Below are 14,369 nucleotides of genomic sequence, written 5' to 3' on the forward strand. Positions count from 1 at the left end.
CCGCTCGCTGCTTTGGCCGTGGTATATCGATAAGCTGAGTCTTGTTCAGAACTCAGCAGTACACCATATCAGCATCATATAGTAAAACATGTGACAATAAACCCTGTGGGAAAAGTCAAAGTAAGCTTAAATAAGCTGGATAAACATACCCATCATATCCTGGTGTGTAGCAGGCGCCGGCTTGTGTACCCCTACGCGCGTTTTGCGGTATACAAGACCGCTTCCTCGGGGGGCGTGGCTATAATTGTGAACGTCCCAGTTAAATGTCTGGCAGAGAGCGGTCATCTGATCAATGTGAGCCTATCAGTGGGGGGAATCTCACACATGCGCGGTACCGCTGGTGCTGCCTCCCAGTCAGCTGACGTCATCCAGGGACGACCAGCACCAGACCGCTGCCTAGGCAACAGCCAGGACCAGCGGTGTGTGGATCGCAGTAAACAGCCGCCACGTGGGGACGGCCGGCGCTAGACCGTCACCCAGGCAGCGCCTGCCCCATATATTACACGTCAATGTGACGTGTGGTGCACATAAATCCCATCATGACAGGATCACATTACAACAGATGATCTGATCTCATATAAGCTGAGGAAAAAGGGGAGGGGAGGGGGAGGGGAAGGGGGGTGGAGGGAAATCAGGAAGGGTGGGGAGGAGGTGCTTCTGGACCTGAGAGGATGTGGAAGTAATTGAAGTCGATGCTTTAGCTGCCATCCATCCGACAACGGCTTCAATTTGTTCCTCCCGCAGCAGTGGGGTACGGCGAGCTCCTACAAAGCTGTGCATAAAGGACTGTTCCCTGTTAAAACTGGAGAATGCTGAGTCACTGGTGCCCGCAGCAGGCACAGAATCCCCACGTCCTCTCCCTGCTGAAACTCCATGCCCACGACCACGTGCCTTACTCTCTGCCTTCTTCATCTTGGTAGACTAATAAAGATAGGCAGAAAAGTACTAAGGGCTTTGTGTGCTTATTCCTGAACAGCTGCTAACAGGTATAAGAAACACTAATTTTATAAAGTGTGTGGACTACACTTTAATATGAGCTAATGTGGCCTACACAACTGTTAAGTGAAGTGTTTGGTGAACTTTATTTATGTGTTTTTTTTCAAAAAAACAAAAAGGATGTGACCAAAGATGTAAAAGCGATAGTATTACAAACTTTTTGGAGCTATTACAATGCAGGAAGGTAACCTACAATGCAATAGATGAGGCTCCAAAAAATAGGCTAATACTAATCTGGCTGGGGTTGCAGGGCACAAGCCAGCAAAAAGGCTCCTCTATGTACTCCTATATAGTGTTTGCAACCAATCTAGCTGGATACAGATGGAAGCACACTAATAGGAGAAATTCAGGAAAAATAAGCAGCACTACAGCAATAAGGACAATGTATGAGGCAGTAACATACGCTGAGCGGCCTACAACCAGAGGTGGCTGCAGAACACACTACACCGTGAGCTGCATTCACACACACAGACCTTGCAGACAGCTGTGAACAGCGCTACAAGGCAAAAGAAAGCTTCACACAGGGGTTGCTACAGTAGCCTGGGTAAAGCACTATATAGCAAATCGCAATATCTAACTGTCCCTCAGAGTCAGAAGAGCAGCGTCCTGTCCCTAACTGAATTCACAGCAGAGTGAACCCAAAATGGTGGCGGCGGCTTTTATAGTGCATCATGACATCATTTCAGCAGCCAATCACAGCCATGCCATTAGTTAACATGCCTACATGCCTAACAGGATGTGCCCACACTTCTTAGGATTCCTCATTGGCTGAATCAAATCAAACTGGCTCATAGCATTATGGGAACTTCCGATTCTGGTATTCAATATGCTAAAAGTATCGGAACTCAGTATCGGAATTCCAATACCGCGAATATCGGCCGATACCCGATATTTGCAGCATCGGAATGCTCAACACTACTTATGTGACAGATATGTTTTTCTCTTATCCCACAAGAATGTTGATAACATCTGTCTAATGGGCGAAAAAAAATTTGGAATGTGGATTGCAACTCTACACATAGAATACAGGGTGGGCCATTTCTATGGATACACCTGGGTGAGCCATTTATAAAATTGGATCCAAAATAGCCGACTTCAAAATGGCCACCATGATCACCACCCATCTTGAAAAGTTTTCCCCCTACCATACACTAATGTGCCACAAACAGGAAGTTGATATCACCAACCATTCCCATTCTATTTAGGTTTATCCATATAAATGGCCCACCCAGGTGTATCCATATAAATGGCCCACCCTGTATATTAATACTGGGAGGGTGTAGTCTTGATTGAGGTTTTGAAGACCTATCAAGGACAAATAGGGGGCTTTTAGTGAATGCAATTGTGTTGTCATTTTTTTGGATTAGTGATTAGTCATTCAGATTATAGAGGACATGGTGATCTATGGAGATCTGTACACCTAAATGCATAATGGCAGTTTTGAGCCACTTATACAGTGTAGGGATTCAGTTTGTAAGTTCTAGTCAACTTTAGGAGACAAAGACTTATTAAAGATCTCTGACTTGCTATCATTTATTTGAAAGTTGCTCAGATGTTTTGAATTTGGCAAAAGGCTTTTTCAGGATTGGTGACTAGCAATAAAGATCAAGTTTGTGCTGTGAGTCCAACCAGCATCTGTGGACATTGGGCACTCAGAACATCCTCATGGAGTCGGTTTCCAACCGTTTGTGCAGACACATGCACATTTGTGGCCTGCTGGAGGTCATTTTGCAGGGCTCTGGCAGTGCTCCTCCTGTTCCTCCTTGCACAAAGGCTGAGTTAGCCATCCTGCTGCTGGGTTGTTGCCCTCCTATGACCCCCTCCACATCTGGTGTACTGGCCTGTCTCCTGGTAGTGCCTCCAGCCTCTGGACACTACGCTCACAGACACAACAAACCTTCTTGCCACAGCTCGCATTGATGTGCCATCCTGGATGAGCTGCACTACCTGAGCCACTTGTGTGGGTTGTAGAGTCCGTCTCATGCTAACATGAATGTGAAAGCACAACCAATATTCAAAAGTGACCAAAACATCAGCCAGGAAGCATTGGTTCTGAGATGTGGTCTGTGGTCCCCACCTGCAGAACCACTTCTTTATTGAGGGTGTCTTGATAATTGCCAATAATTTCCATCTGTTGTCTATTCCAATTGCACAACAGCATGTGAAATTGACTGTCAATTAGTGTTGCTTCCTAAGTGGACAGTTTGATTTCACAGAAGTTTGATTTACTTGGAGTTATATACTGTTGTTTAAGCATTCCCTTTATTTTTTAAGCAGTGTATATACACATTATAGATTTAACTTCCAAGGTAATATACCAGTAGGTGTAGCAATACCCTTCCATATGAGTGGTAATTCACTATAAGTGTAACAGTACCATAACAATAATATTAATTAATATTAAAGAATCATACATGGCAAGAAAATGTTTAGCCTTTATGTCTGATTATTGATTTTCTTAGAGTTGTAACTTATTTTCTGTATGTTACAGCCCTCAGATCTTCACCCAGTCATGACAGCTGCATTGATTGACAACAAACCTGATTTTGTTAAGCTGTTTTTGGAGCACGGTGTGTGCTTGGAAGAATACGCTACACAAGAAACTATAATTAATCTGTATAACAACACGGACCCATCATGTTTGTTCCATAGCAAGCTTGCAAGGATTATTGAAGATGAAAGGTTTCGATTAGAATTCAGAAAATCATCAAAACTTCGTCTTCACCATGTGTCTCAAGTTCTGAGGGAACTCCTGGGTGACTTCACAAAACATCTTTATCCAAAGCCCAAATGTACAGAACGCCCTAGACTGTCTATAGCAGTCCCACACATCAAAATAAATGTAGGTTATTATTATTGTTATTAATCTGGCATAAAATGTGTTTGTTTTTAATTTTTTGGTATGTGACTTCTTTTTTTTAAAGTTGGCCATGGTCTTGTTTCTCACCTATCTACTAATCTGGAACTGAAACCCATTTTGTTACTAAAATTATGTTTCAGGTACAGAAAGTCACTCTCCGTTCTTTTCACAAAAGATCGCAAGGAAAACCATCATGCACAATGGATCCAGTAAGGGATCTTCTCATATGGGCAATTGTACAAAATCGTAAGGAACTTGCAGAAATCATATGGATCCAGGTGAGTGAAGAATTGCTACTATAATTTTTTGAGTGCTTGATGTCATTTTAAGTTCCTTTTCTTTTGTAAGCTTTGTATATACAGTTTGAAGAACTAAAACCCAATATACAGTATGGAGTGGGAGGTTGCAATCATTATATACAATAGATATTTTGCAGATATTCATTCTTTACAGTAGAAGTGATTTGATACTTTATGTTTTATAGTGATGTAATTTGCAATCTCCAATTTTTATGTCATATTTACAAGAAATGCCATAAAGTGATTATAGGCTTTGGTCGTATCTCTGGAACCTCACTGGGGTTACAGTAACCCAAGCTCTTAATTTATTTTGACAGTGTAAGTGAATGGGGAAGTGGATGTGCAATAAATATTGCCAATGTTATTGGGGGGAGGGGGTGACAATGGTCTTCTGAGATTAAAAAAAAATTAGTAAAATAGTAATACCATAAAATAACATAGGATCACTCCATTTTTAATTCCTTGGCTATTTGAGCACCACTCCTCCAGTGCTCCAGCATTTGTTTACTGTGTTCATTTGTTTACTGCACTGGAAAAGTGGGGGATTTATAAAGTGGGTCTTAAAAGAGTTATCGCTATTTAAATTCTACATTTTATAAATCAGTAGTGCACATGCAACTAAGATACTTTGTTATCTATATCATCAAATAAATCTGCTTCTTTCTCCTCCTAGACTGATCAGTTATTCTCAAAATTCTTAATAGATGTGTAAAATCTGTCTTCAGTGAAAACAGATGTTACCCCAGCTGAGATAGGAGATGGCAGTTGGTGAACAAAAAGGTCTATGGAGAACGGTGTCATTTCAAGACAACTTCCACCTCCACAGAATTTTAACCCCTTTACCCCAATGGTGGTTTGCATGTTAATGACCGGGCCAATTTTTACAATTCTGACCACTGTCCCTTTATGAGGTAATAACTCTGGAACGCTTCCATGGATCCCGGTGATTCTCACATTGTTTTCTCATGACATATTGTACTTCATGAGAGTGGTAAAATTTCTTTGACATTACTTGAGTTTATTTGTGATAAAATGTAAATTTGGTGAAAATTTTGCAATTTTCCAACTTAGAATTTTCCTGCGCTTAAATCACAGAGATACAGTATATCACACAAAATACTTAATAAGTAACATTTCCCACATGTCTACATGACGTTATAAGGGTTAAAAGTTGACCAGCGATATCTCATCTTTACAACACCATTTTTTTTTTTTTTAGGGACCACATCACATTTGAAGTCACTTTGAGGGGTCTATATGGATCGCCCATCAGGGCAGTGGGGATACTCGGTACCGGGCCACTTCTTAAAGGGGATGTGTCACGGCAGCGGTGACCCGGTCCGTGGCCCTAGGCTTCCAATTAAAGGGAAATATTTACAAGGGATGATAAAGTTTATAATGAGGTTTGTGATAAAGTGTTCATGACGACACCTGTGGTTTCTGATCAGAGGTGACCAGTGCTGCAGGGCAGATCCTCTAGGACTGGTGGTAATGCAACCGAGTTGGTACCGCTCTCCACAGGCAGAGCTTTGTCCCAGGGCAGTTGTGATAGAGAAGATGTTGTATTTGATGATGTTAGGTGTAGCAGACTTGGATAGGTGACACAGGAATGATTAGAGGACACAACTGAGTGCAATTTCCTTTATCTCTTACTGAGCTGTGCAGGTACTGTTCGAGGCTCAGGTTACAGATGTTTCTGGAGTCAGTCAGCCTGTAAGCAATTAGAGAATCTCCTTAATTAGGTGGGCTGTGAGACCTCCTTTCTAGCTCTATTGTCTTAGGTACTTGCTGCTGTGAACTCTATTCAAGTTCCTCTCTCTGTCTGCTACTTAGGTAAAACTCCATTCGCATGACAGACAGCTGTAGCCTGCTGCAGGGATCGCTCCTATCTGGTGTCTCCAGCAAAATAAAGAATGGAATCTCCAGCGCTGGACTTCAGTTAAAAATACATCATTTATTATAAATTCTTAAAATAGAACAGAAAAAAGTATGGATAAGGACATACAGGCAGATGGGGTCTCTGGTGGTCTCCAACCAACGCGTTTCGACCTAGAGGGTCTTACTCATGACCATGAGTAAGACCCTCTAGGTCGAAACGCGTTGGTTGGAGACCACCAGAGACCCCATCTGCCTGTATGTCCTTATCCATACTTTTTTCTGTTCTATTTTAAGAATTTATAATAAATGATGTATTTTTAACTGAAGTCCAGCGCTGGAGATTCCATTCTTTATTTTGCTTCAGTCAACACCCCTGATCAAGGTGACTCCGTGCGCAGGAGGATTATGGATCGCAACCGAGACTGGTGAGCTGACCTCCCTTCATTTTCCCTATCCTTCTATAATTATCTGGTGTCTCCGGCACACATGTGCTGCTGTGTCATCAAGTATCAGTTGGGCACAGAGGATCTGCGGTCTTCTGTCCTCTGGATTCTGCTGCTAGGGCTTTAGTACCCACACAGCCTCGGACTTCGGGGTCCTGTCTCTGGTGCTCAAGCCTGGGGGTGAGCTCAGCTATAGCTCCTGTCCCCAGCTTCTCTCCACATGTCCTGTCTCAACCCTGCTCAAGCTCTAACTAACACTACCTTCCTCCTCCTGACCAAAGAGAAGCCCCCCAGATGTCGGGTTTAGAGCTCCCTCTGCTGGCCTGGAGCTGGAACTATGATTTATGCTGAAACTACCTGGTAAGGATATTCCTTCTCTGCTTCCAGGCATGATGTCACTCCCCCCCAGAAGAGAGGCAAGGCCACTGTGGCAACTGAACTCCTGGGGTGCCATATTCCCCCTAGTACAATTCAGTACTCCCTAACTGAGGAAACATAAAAGAAACAAAATATAACTATTTACAGAATTTTAACAACAGATATATAAATATTGGCAAAGTCCTGAAATGGGGTGTCCTTTTCACCCTACAAAGTACAATATGAGGGAACTCGTCTCAAACCCTCAGCATAGGCCCTGGGCGTGACTACAGGGCATTAGTGGTCACCAAGTTGGACTACTTCTTCGGTCACACCAGACGGTTTTTTTTCTGTAGTCATTGTTGCTAACTATTTACAATCATTGACCTGGTCACTACAGGTCCAGTGACCCAATCGTCAGTATAATCAAGAAAACAAGAATGGTTAAATAAATGAATTACTACTGCGCTTAGAGTCACTGGTATCTATTGTCTTACTCAAATGGATTTGAAGAGAAAAAAAAAAATCAAAGTCCAGAGCACAATAAAAGAACCAAGTTTGGACAGAGAACAACAATAAGTAACACTAAAAAAGTCATGCTTCCTGAGGAAGGAGACAGGAGTCTCTGAAACATGTAGGATAGCTTTTTGCTCCTCATTGCAATCTCTAGGCTGCAGCCCAGTGCATAACGTGTCTCTGACTTCACACAGGTCCTGTGCTGACGAGCATAGTGTGAAGTTCAGGCACCTAGTTCAGTGTGTTTTCCCACCCAGCCTGCCATTAGAGCGACTGCTGCCACCGGTCGGGGTAGCATCGCTAACAGGATTACTGCAGTTCTTAAGCAAGAAGCATTTAATCAGCAACTGACTGGAGGAGTGTTATTACTTACAGAAGGACTTTTGGGATCTCCAAACACAGAATCAGTGTTCACTTGTGAGACTGAGCCCGCCCTCCCCCTCTGTGGCTGTTAACCCCTACTGCTTTACAAGGTAATCTTGGTTTCTTGCTCTACAATTGGTATTAAGCATCCAAAGGGATATATATGACTTTTTTAGTGTTACTTATTGTTATTCTCTGTCCAAACCTGGTTCTTTTATTGTGCTCTGGTCTTTGATTTTTTTTTTTTCTCTTCAAATCCATTTGAGTACGACAATAGATACCAGTGACTCTAAGCGCAGTAGTAATTCATTTATCTATACAGACTTTCCCTTTGACATCTATGGTGACTGGTGTCTTTCTGCTTTTGCTGCTGGAGTCCCTATATATACTTGAGCGCCACTGAGGTTTTTATATTATAAGAATGGTTAAATGTTCATACAGTAAGTCTCTGTAGGCTCATATACTTAACGGTTGCAATTATGAACATTTTTAACTTATCTACATTAGCATTACACATAAATTTTAGTCCTTATACCTGGCTGGGACCTGACCTCTGGTACTACAGGTAGATCTACACAGTAAAGGTGTCTGTAGTGATCTAGCCTGGCCTAGTGTGTTTATTGGTAAGCTGGGCAATAGCCGTCTGCGACTTCTTAGACTCACCGTGGGACTGACAGATTCACCGCTAGCAGGGGGCAGCTTTTTGCATTCCACAGCAGATGTGGCTTCTGTTACTTGAGCTTGCGGATCTTCAGGCTGGTCTTGGATCGCTTCGCTTTCTGGCACTTCCAGCTGGGGGACCAGAAGAAGGATAATCCTTAAAAATTAACTTTTAATTGAATCACTAAAAAGCATATAATGGCATTACCATTATATGCTTTCTAGTAATTCATACCATTATATGCTTTTTAGTGATTCAATTAAAAGTTAATTTTTAAGGATTATCCTTCTTCTGGTTTCTCATAGACTATACAATCCTTTGCACCTAGCTTTGGAGTTTTTTGCACTTCCAGCTGGGGAAAGGTTAAGACGGGTACGACTATGGCTTGGTTCACTCTTGTCCAATTTGAAAGGAACTCGCCGAGTACAGTGCTGATACTTTCTTCTTCTAATAATGGCTGAAGAATGTCCTTAACTTCAATCTTTTCCTTCAGTTGGTCAGGGTACAGCTTTCGATGATCTCTTGACACTGCTGCTGAGGTTTCTCCTCCATCTTTGCTGATGAGGCACACCTTGGTGTTATTGAAGTCTGAAGGTAGAACAATGTAGGGCTCTGCCTCCCATTGGTTGTCTAATTTGTGCACTCGTCTCTTCCTTTTGAGTACCCATTCTCCAGGTGACAAGGGAACTGCGGGGGCATGCTGATTATAATTTCTTTCTTGCTTTTTTCTTGCCTGGGCCAGATTCTTTTCTACGCATTCTTGCACTTTGCAGTACTGCTGCTGCCGCTCTGTATCCCAATCTGCATCTGGTGATGTTACTTCAGGTGTTAAGACTCCCATGTCCAAGTAAATGGGTACAGTCATATGTTAAAGTTTGGGCACCCCTATTAATGTTAACCTTTTTTCTTTATAACAATTTTGTTTTTTGCAACAACTATTTCAGTTTCATATATCTAATAACTGATGGACTCAGTTATATTTCTGGATTCAAATGAGGTTTATTGTACTAACAGAAAATGTGCAATCTGCATTTAAACAAAATTTGACCGGTGCAAAAGTATGAGCACCCTTATCATTTTCTTGATTTGAACACTCAACTACTTTTTACTGACTTCCTGAAGCACTAAATTGGTTTTGTAACCTCATTGAGCTTTGAACTTCATAGCCAGGTGTATCAAATCATGAGAAAAGGTATTTAAGGTGGCCACTTGCAAGTAGTTCTCCTATTTGATTCTCCTATGAAGAGTGGCATCATGGGCTCCTCAAAACAACTCTCAAATGATCTGAAAACAAAGATTATTCAACATAGCTTTTCAGGGGAAGGATACAAAAAGTTGTCTCAGAGATTTAACCTGTCAGTTTCCACTGAGAGGAACATAGTAAGGAAATGGAAGAACACAGGTACAGTTCTTGTTAAGCCCAGAAGTGGCAGGCCAAGAAAAATATCAGAAAGGCAGAGAAGAAGAATGGTGAGAACAGTCAAGGACAATCCACAGACCACCTCCAAAGACCTGCAGCATCATCTTGCTGCAGATGGTGTCACTGTGCATCGGTCAGCAATACAGCGCACTTTGCACAAGGAGAGTATGGGAGAGTGATGCGAAAAAAGCCGTTTCTGCAAGCACGCCACAAACAGAGTCATCTGAGGTATGCAAAAGCACATTTGGACAAGCCAGTTACATTTTGGAAGAAGGTCCTGTGGACTGATGAAACAAAGATTGAGTTGTTTGGTCATACAAAAAGACGTTATGCATGGAGGCTAAAAAACACAGCATTCCAAGAAAAACACTTGCTACCCACAGTAAAATTTGGTGGAGGTTCCATCATGCTTTGGGGCTGTGTGGCCATTGCCGGCACCGGGAATCTTGTTAAAGTCGGTATCAGCAGATTCTTGACAATAATGTGCAAGAATCAGTGACGAAGTTGAAGTTACGCAGGGGATGGATATTTCAGCAAGACAATGATCCCAAACACCGCTCCAAATATACTCAGGCATTCATGCAGAGGAACAATTACAATGTTCTGGAATGGCCATCCCAGTCCCCAGACCTGAATATCATTGAACATCTGTGGGATGATTTGAAGCGGGCTGTCCATGCTCGGCGACCATCAAACTTAACTGAACTGGAATTGTTTTGTAAACAGGAATGGTCACAAATACCTTCATCCAGGATCCAGGAACTCATTAATAGCTACAGGAAGCGATTAGAGGGTGTTATTTTTGCAAAAGGAGGATCTACGAAATATTAATGTCACTTTCATGTTGAGGTGCCCATACTTTTGCACCGGTCAAATTTTGTTAAAATGCAGATTGCACATTTTCTGTTAGTACAATAAACCTCATTTGAATCCAGAAATATAACTGAGTCCATCAGTTATTAGATATATGAAACTGAAATAGCTGTTGCACAAACCAAAATTGTTATAAAGAAAAAAGGTTAACAATAATAGGGGTGCCCAAACTTTAACATATGACTGTAACTTGCCAGGTCTTGCTCTCATCAAGTAGGTTGGAGTACATTTGGTGGAGTTTACAGGGATATAATTGTAGAGATCTACCAGATCCGGCAACTTTCTGGCCACAGGTTTCTCTCTTTCAAGGGCAAGGTCTTCGATAGGTCAATTACCACTTGGTTCATTTTCTCACACATGCCATTTGTCTGTGGATGGTACGGCGTCATCCTGATTTTCTTGCAGCTGTACAGGTTACAGAACTCGTGGAGCACTTCTGTTTCAAAGGCTGGGACTTGGTCAGTAAGCACTCGTTCAGGGTAACCATGCGGTCGACAAAAGTGTTGTTGAAATGCTTTGGCCGCTGTCTTTGCTGTTTGGTCCTTGACAGGCACGACTACCAGGAACCTTGAGTAATGGTCAACGATGGTGAGGGCGTAGACATAGCCTGAACGACTTGGGGTCAGCTTCACATGGTCCAAGGCTACCAGTTCAAGCTGCTGTTTGGTGATTATTGACTGTAATGGGGTTCGTTCGCTGTTACGGTTCTTCCTGCGCAGGTTGCAATGTCCACACTCTCTGTACCAATCTTCAATTGCATTCCTCATACCAACCCAGTAGAATCTCTCGCAAAGTAGGACCTCCAACTTCTATCCGAAGTGTCCTGCTCCATCATAGTATGCCTCCAGGACCATTGGCGCATCTCGCTTCAGGACTACCACCTGCCAGACCAGTTCCTGAGTTCGAGCATTGACACTCCTCCAACACAGCTTTCCCTCGTGGATCAATAGTCTACCCTTTTCCTTCCACAACCGTTGGGTCTCTTGTGGAGCATCTGGACCGGGGCACGAGTCTGCTTGCGTCAGTAACTCCTTCACTAGAAGGACTGCTTGGTCGCTATCCTGCATCTCTGCCCACTCATCGTTGGGCAATGGGTTTAACGTGGCATCTTTCATGATGTTGTGCTTGTTTTTCACTCCTTGGGAGCGTTGGGCCGCTACTGGCCGGTGAAAGGCAGGTAACTCAATTTCTTTGAGTGCTTCCCAATCTTCTTCCCCATCTGGTAAGTTAGGCATTCTGGACAGCGCATCAGCATTGGCGTTCTTATGTCCTGCTCAGTACTTGATGGTAAACTCATAGTTGGACAGCCAGGCCATCCATTGCTGCTCCAGCGCACCTAGCTTTGCAGTTTCCAAGTGAGTCAGCGGGTTGTTGTCCGTGAAGATGGTAAACTTTGCCGCAGCTAGGCAGTGTTTGAATCGCTCAGTCACAGCCCAGACTATGGCGAGGAACTCCAGTTTAAAGGAGCTGTAATTGTCAGGTTTCCTTTCAGTGGGACAAAGCTTCCTGCTGGCGTAGGAGATTACTCTTTCTTTGCCTTTCTGTACCTGCGACAGTACTGCTTCCAGTCCCACGTTGCTGGCATCAGTATAGGAGGATGAATGGTTGGCCATAGTCTGGCTAGGCCAGAACTTCATCCCCCATGAGAGCCAACTTCAACCGAGTGAAGGATCTTTTCAGTTCGTCATTCCAGTCAAACGTAGGACTCTTCTTCCTGGCCTTCTTGGGCTGGCCCACGAGAAGGTTTTGCAGGGGTGCTGCTATTTCAGTGAAGCCCTTGATGAGCCTTCGGTACTAGCCTACAAACCCGAGGAACTGACGTATTTCATGAATGTTTCTGGGCCTCTGCTAGTCCCGGAATTCAGTGACTTTGTCGGGGTCCGGTGCCACGGCTTCCGCGCTCACTACCTGGCCGAAGTACTGCTCCTTGGGCTTCAGGAGGTGGCATTTGGACAGTTTCACTTTCAGGCCAAAGTTGGACAGGGCTTCGACCACCTCAGCCACGTGCTCAAAATGGTCTTCGTAGATCTTGGAGAAGTCAATGACATCATCTAGGTACAACAGAACTGTCTCAAAGTTCTTGTATCCAAGGCAGCACTCCATCAACCTCTGGAACATTCCTGGCGCATTGCAAAGCCCGAATGGCATGTAGTTGACTTTTGAGAGGCCCAATGGTGTTGCAAAGGCGGTCTTCTCTTTGTCTGCCTCTGCCATGGGAACCTGCCAATACCCACTGATGAGATCCAAGGTAGAGAAATAGATAACGGTCCTCAGTGCAGCTAGTGATTCCTCTATCCTAGGTAACGCATAGGCATCCTTGTGGGTAATGCTGTTAATTCGCCTGTAGTCACACATCCTCATTGTACCATCTTTCTTTCTAACGAAGACTAGCGGAGCTGCCCAGGGGCTACAACTGTCTCTGATCACCCCAGCCTCCTTCATCTCACATAACATACTCTTGGCACATTGATAGTGAGTTGAAGGTACAGGCCAGTACCTCTCTTTAATGGGCGGATTATTTCCAGTGGGGATATGATGTTGGACCCCTTTTACCTGCCCAAGGTCTAAAGGGTGTTTGCTGAATACCCGTTCAAACTCTTGGACTACTCGGTAAACCCCATTCTTTTGGTGTGGAATGGTGAAGTCAGTGCCTACGTGCAGCTGCTGACACCAATCCTCCAGCTATTTTGCAGAGCCATTGTCCTCTGCCTGGTCGGACGAAACCAAGGATTCTGCTGTCTGAATTGCATTGTGATTGACAGTGAACAGCTTAGCAACGGTGGCATACCAAGGTAGTTTGGCCTCCCCATCCCCACAATTTAAGATGCGTACAAGTACCCTCCCATGGCGGACATCGACTACCCCTCTGGCTGTCAGGACAGTGGGCCTACTATCAGAGTACACTGGTTCTACCAGGGCTTGGTACTCTCTTCCCCTGAGGCCTATGGCTGCCTGACATCAAATTAACATTTCAATCCTTGGGGGTATTGCAATGGGGAATAAATCGCTCACTCTGACACTGCTGACTTCTCTGCCAGATAGCTCTACCTGCTGTCTTTACATCAGGGCCTTGATCTCCTTTTGCAGGACCCGTTGCTCACTGGAACCAGGAGTTTTGGCTACCTGTTGCAACAAAACAATAACCTCAGCAAGACAATTTTCTATCACATTAGTACCTAAGGTCACTATTGGGTTACATTCTCGTCAATCAATGTCTACAATTAACAGGCCTTGGGCTTTTAATTCTACTTGCCCCTCCTTAATGGTCACCTCCTTATACCCCACCTGTGGGAAATCCTGACCATTGCTGGCGACTACTGTCAGCTCATCATCTGGGCCACAAGTAATTTCAGAGTCAGCCCAATACCAATTGTAAAGAATATATGGCATAGTAGTCACCTGAGAGCCGGTGTCCAGTAAAGTGTTCATGGGGATGCCATCAATCACAACTGGGAGGACTGGTCATCCTCTAACATACTTGGCTCGCCAGTTCTGTGGGTCTGGTCGTCCTACTCCTGGAGGTTCTCCGCTGCCCCAGTGGTTGCTCGTTTAAATTGCAGAATCTTGCGATGTGTCCCGCTTTGCTGCAGCAGCGGAAAATGGGTAGTCCGTCCTGATTGTAGCGATCGCTGTCTCTCCCTGTGATCGGTGGGATCCTCTTCCGCCGTCGCCACGGGACGTCATCTGGACTGGAAGCCAACTG

General features: G+C 43.9%; 1 protein-coding gene across 1 annotated transcript in view; it reads left to right on the top strand.

The window, feature by feature from the left end:
* Nucleotides 1–14,369, top strand: part of TRPM2 (transient receptor potential cation channel subfamily M member 2) — a 1,217,227-nt gene that overhangs the window by 424,513 nt on the left and 778,345 nt on the right. The window contains exons 13-14 of the mRNA XM_073558209.1: nucleotides 3,488–3,838; nucleotides 3,997–4,134. Of these exons, the coding sequence (XP_073414310.1) occupies nucleotides 3,488–3,838; nucleotides 3,997–4,134 (489 nt within the window). The remainder of the gene's footprint in view (nucleotides 1–3,487; nucleotides 3,839–3,996; nucleotides 4,135–14,369) is intronic.

Source organism: Dendrobates tinctorius, unplaced genomic scaffold (genome assembly GCF_039654945.1).
Source record: "Dendrobates tinctorius isolate UK_male_01 unplaced genomic scaffold, ASM3965494v1 ptg000254l, whole genome shotgun sequence".
NCBI classification, from domain to species: Eukaryota; Metazoa; Chordata; class Amphibia; order Anura; family Dendrobatidae; genus Dendrobates; species Dendrobates tinctorius.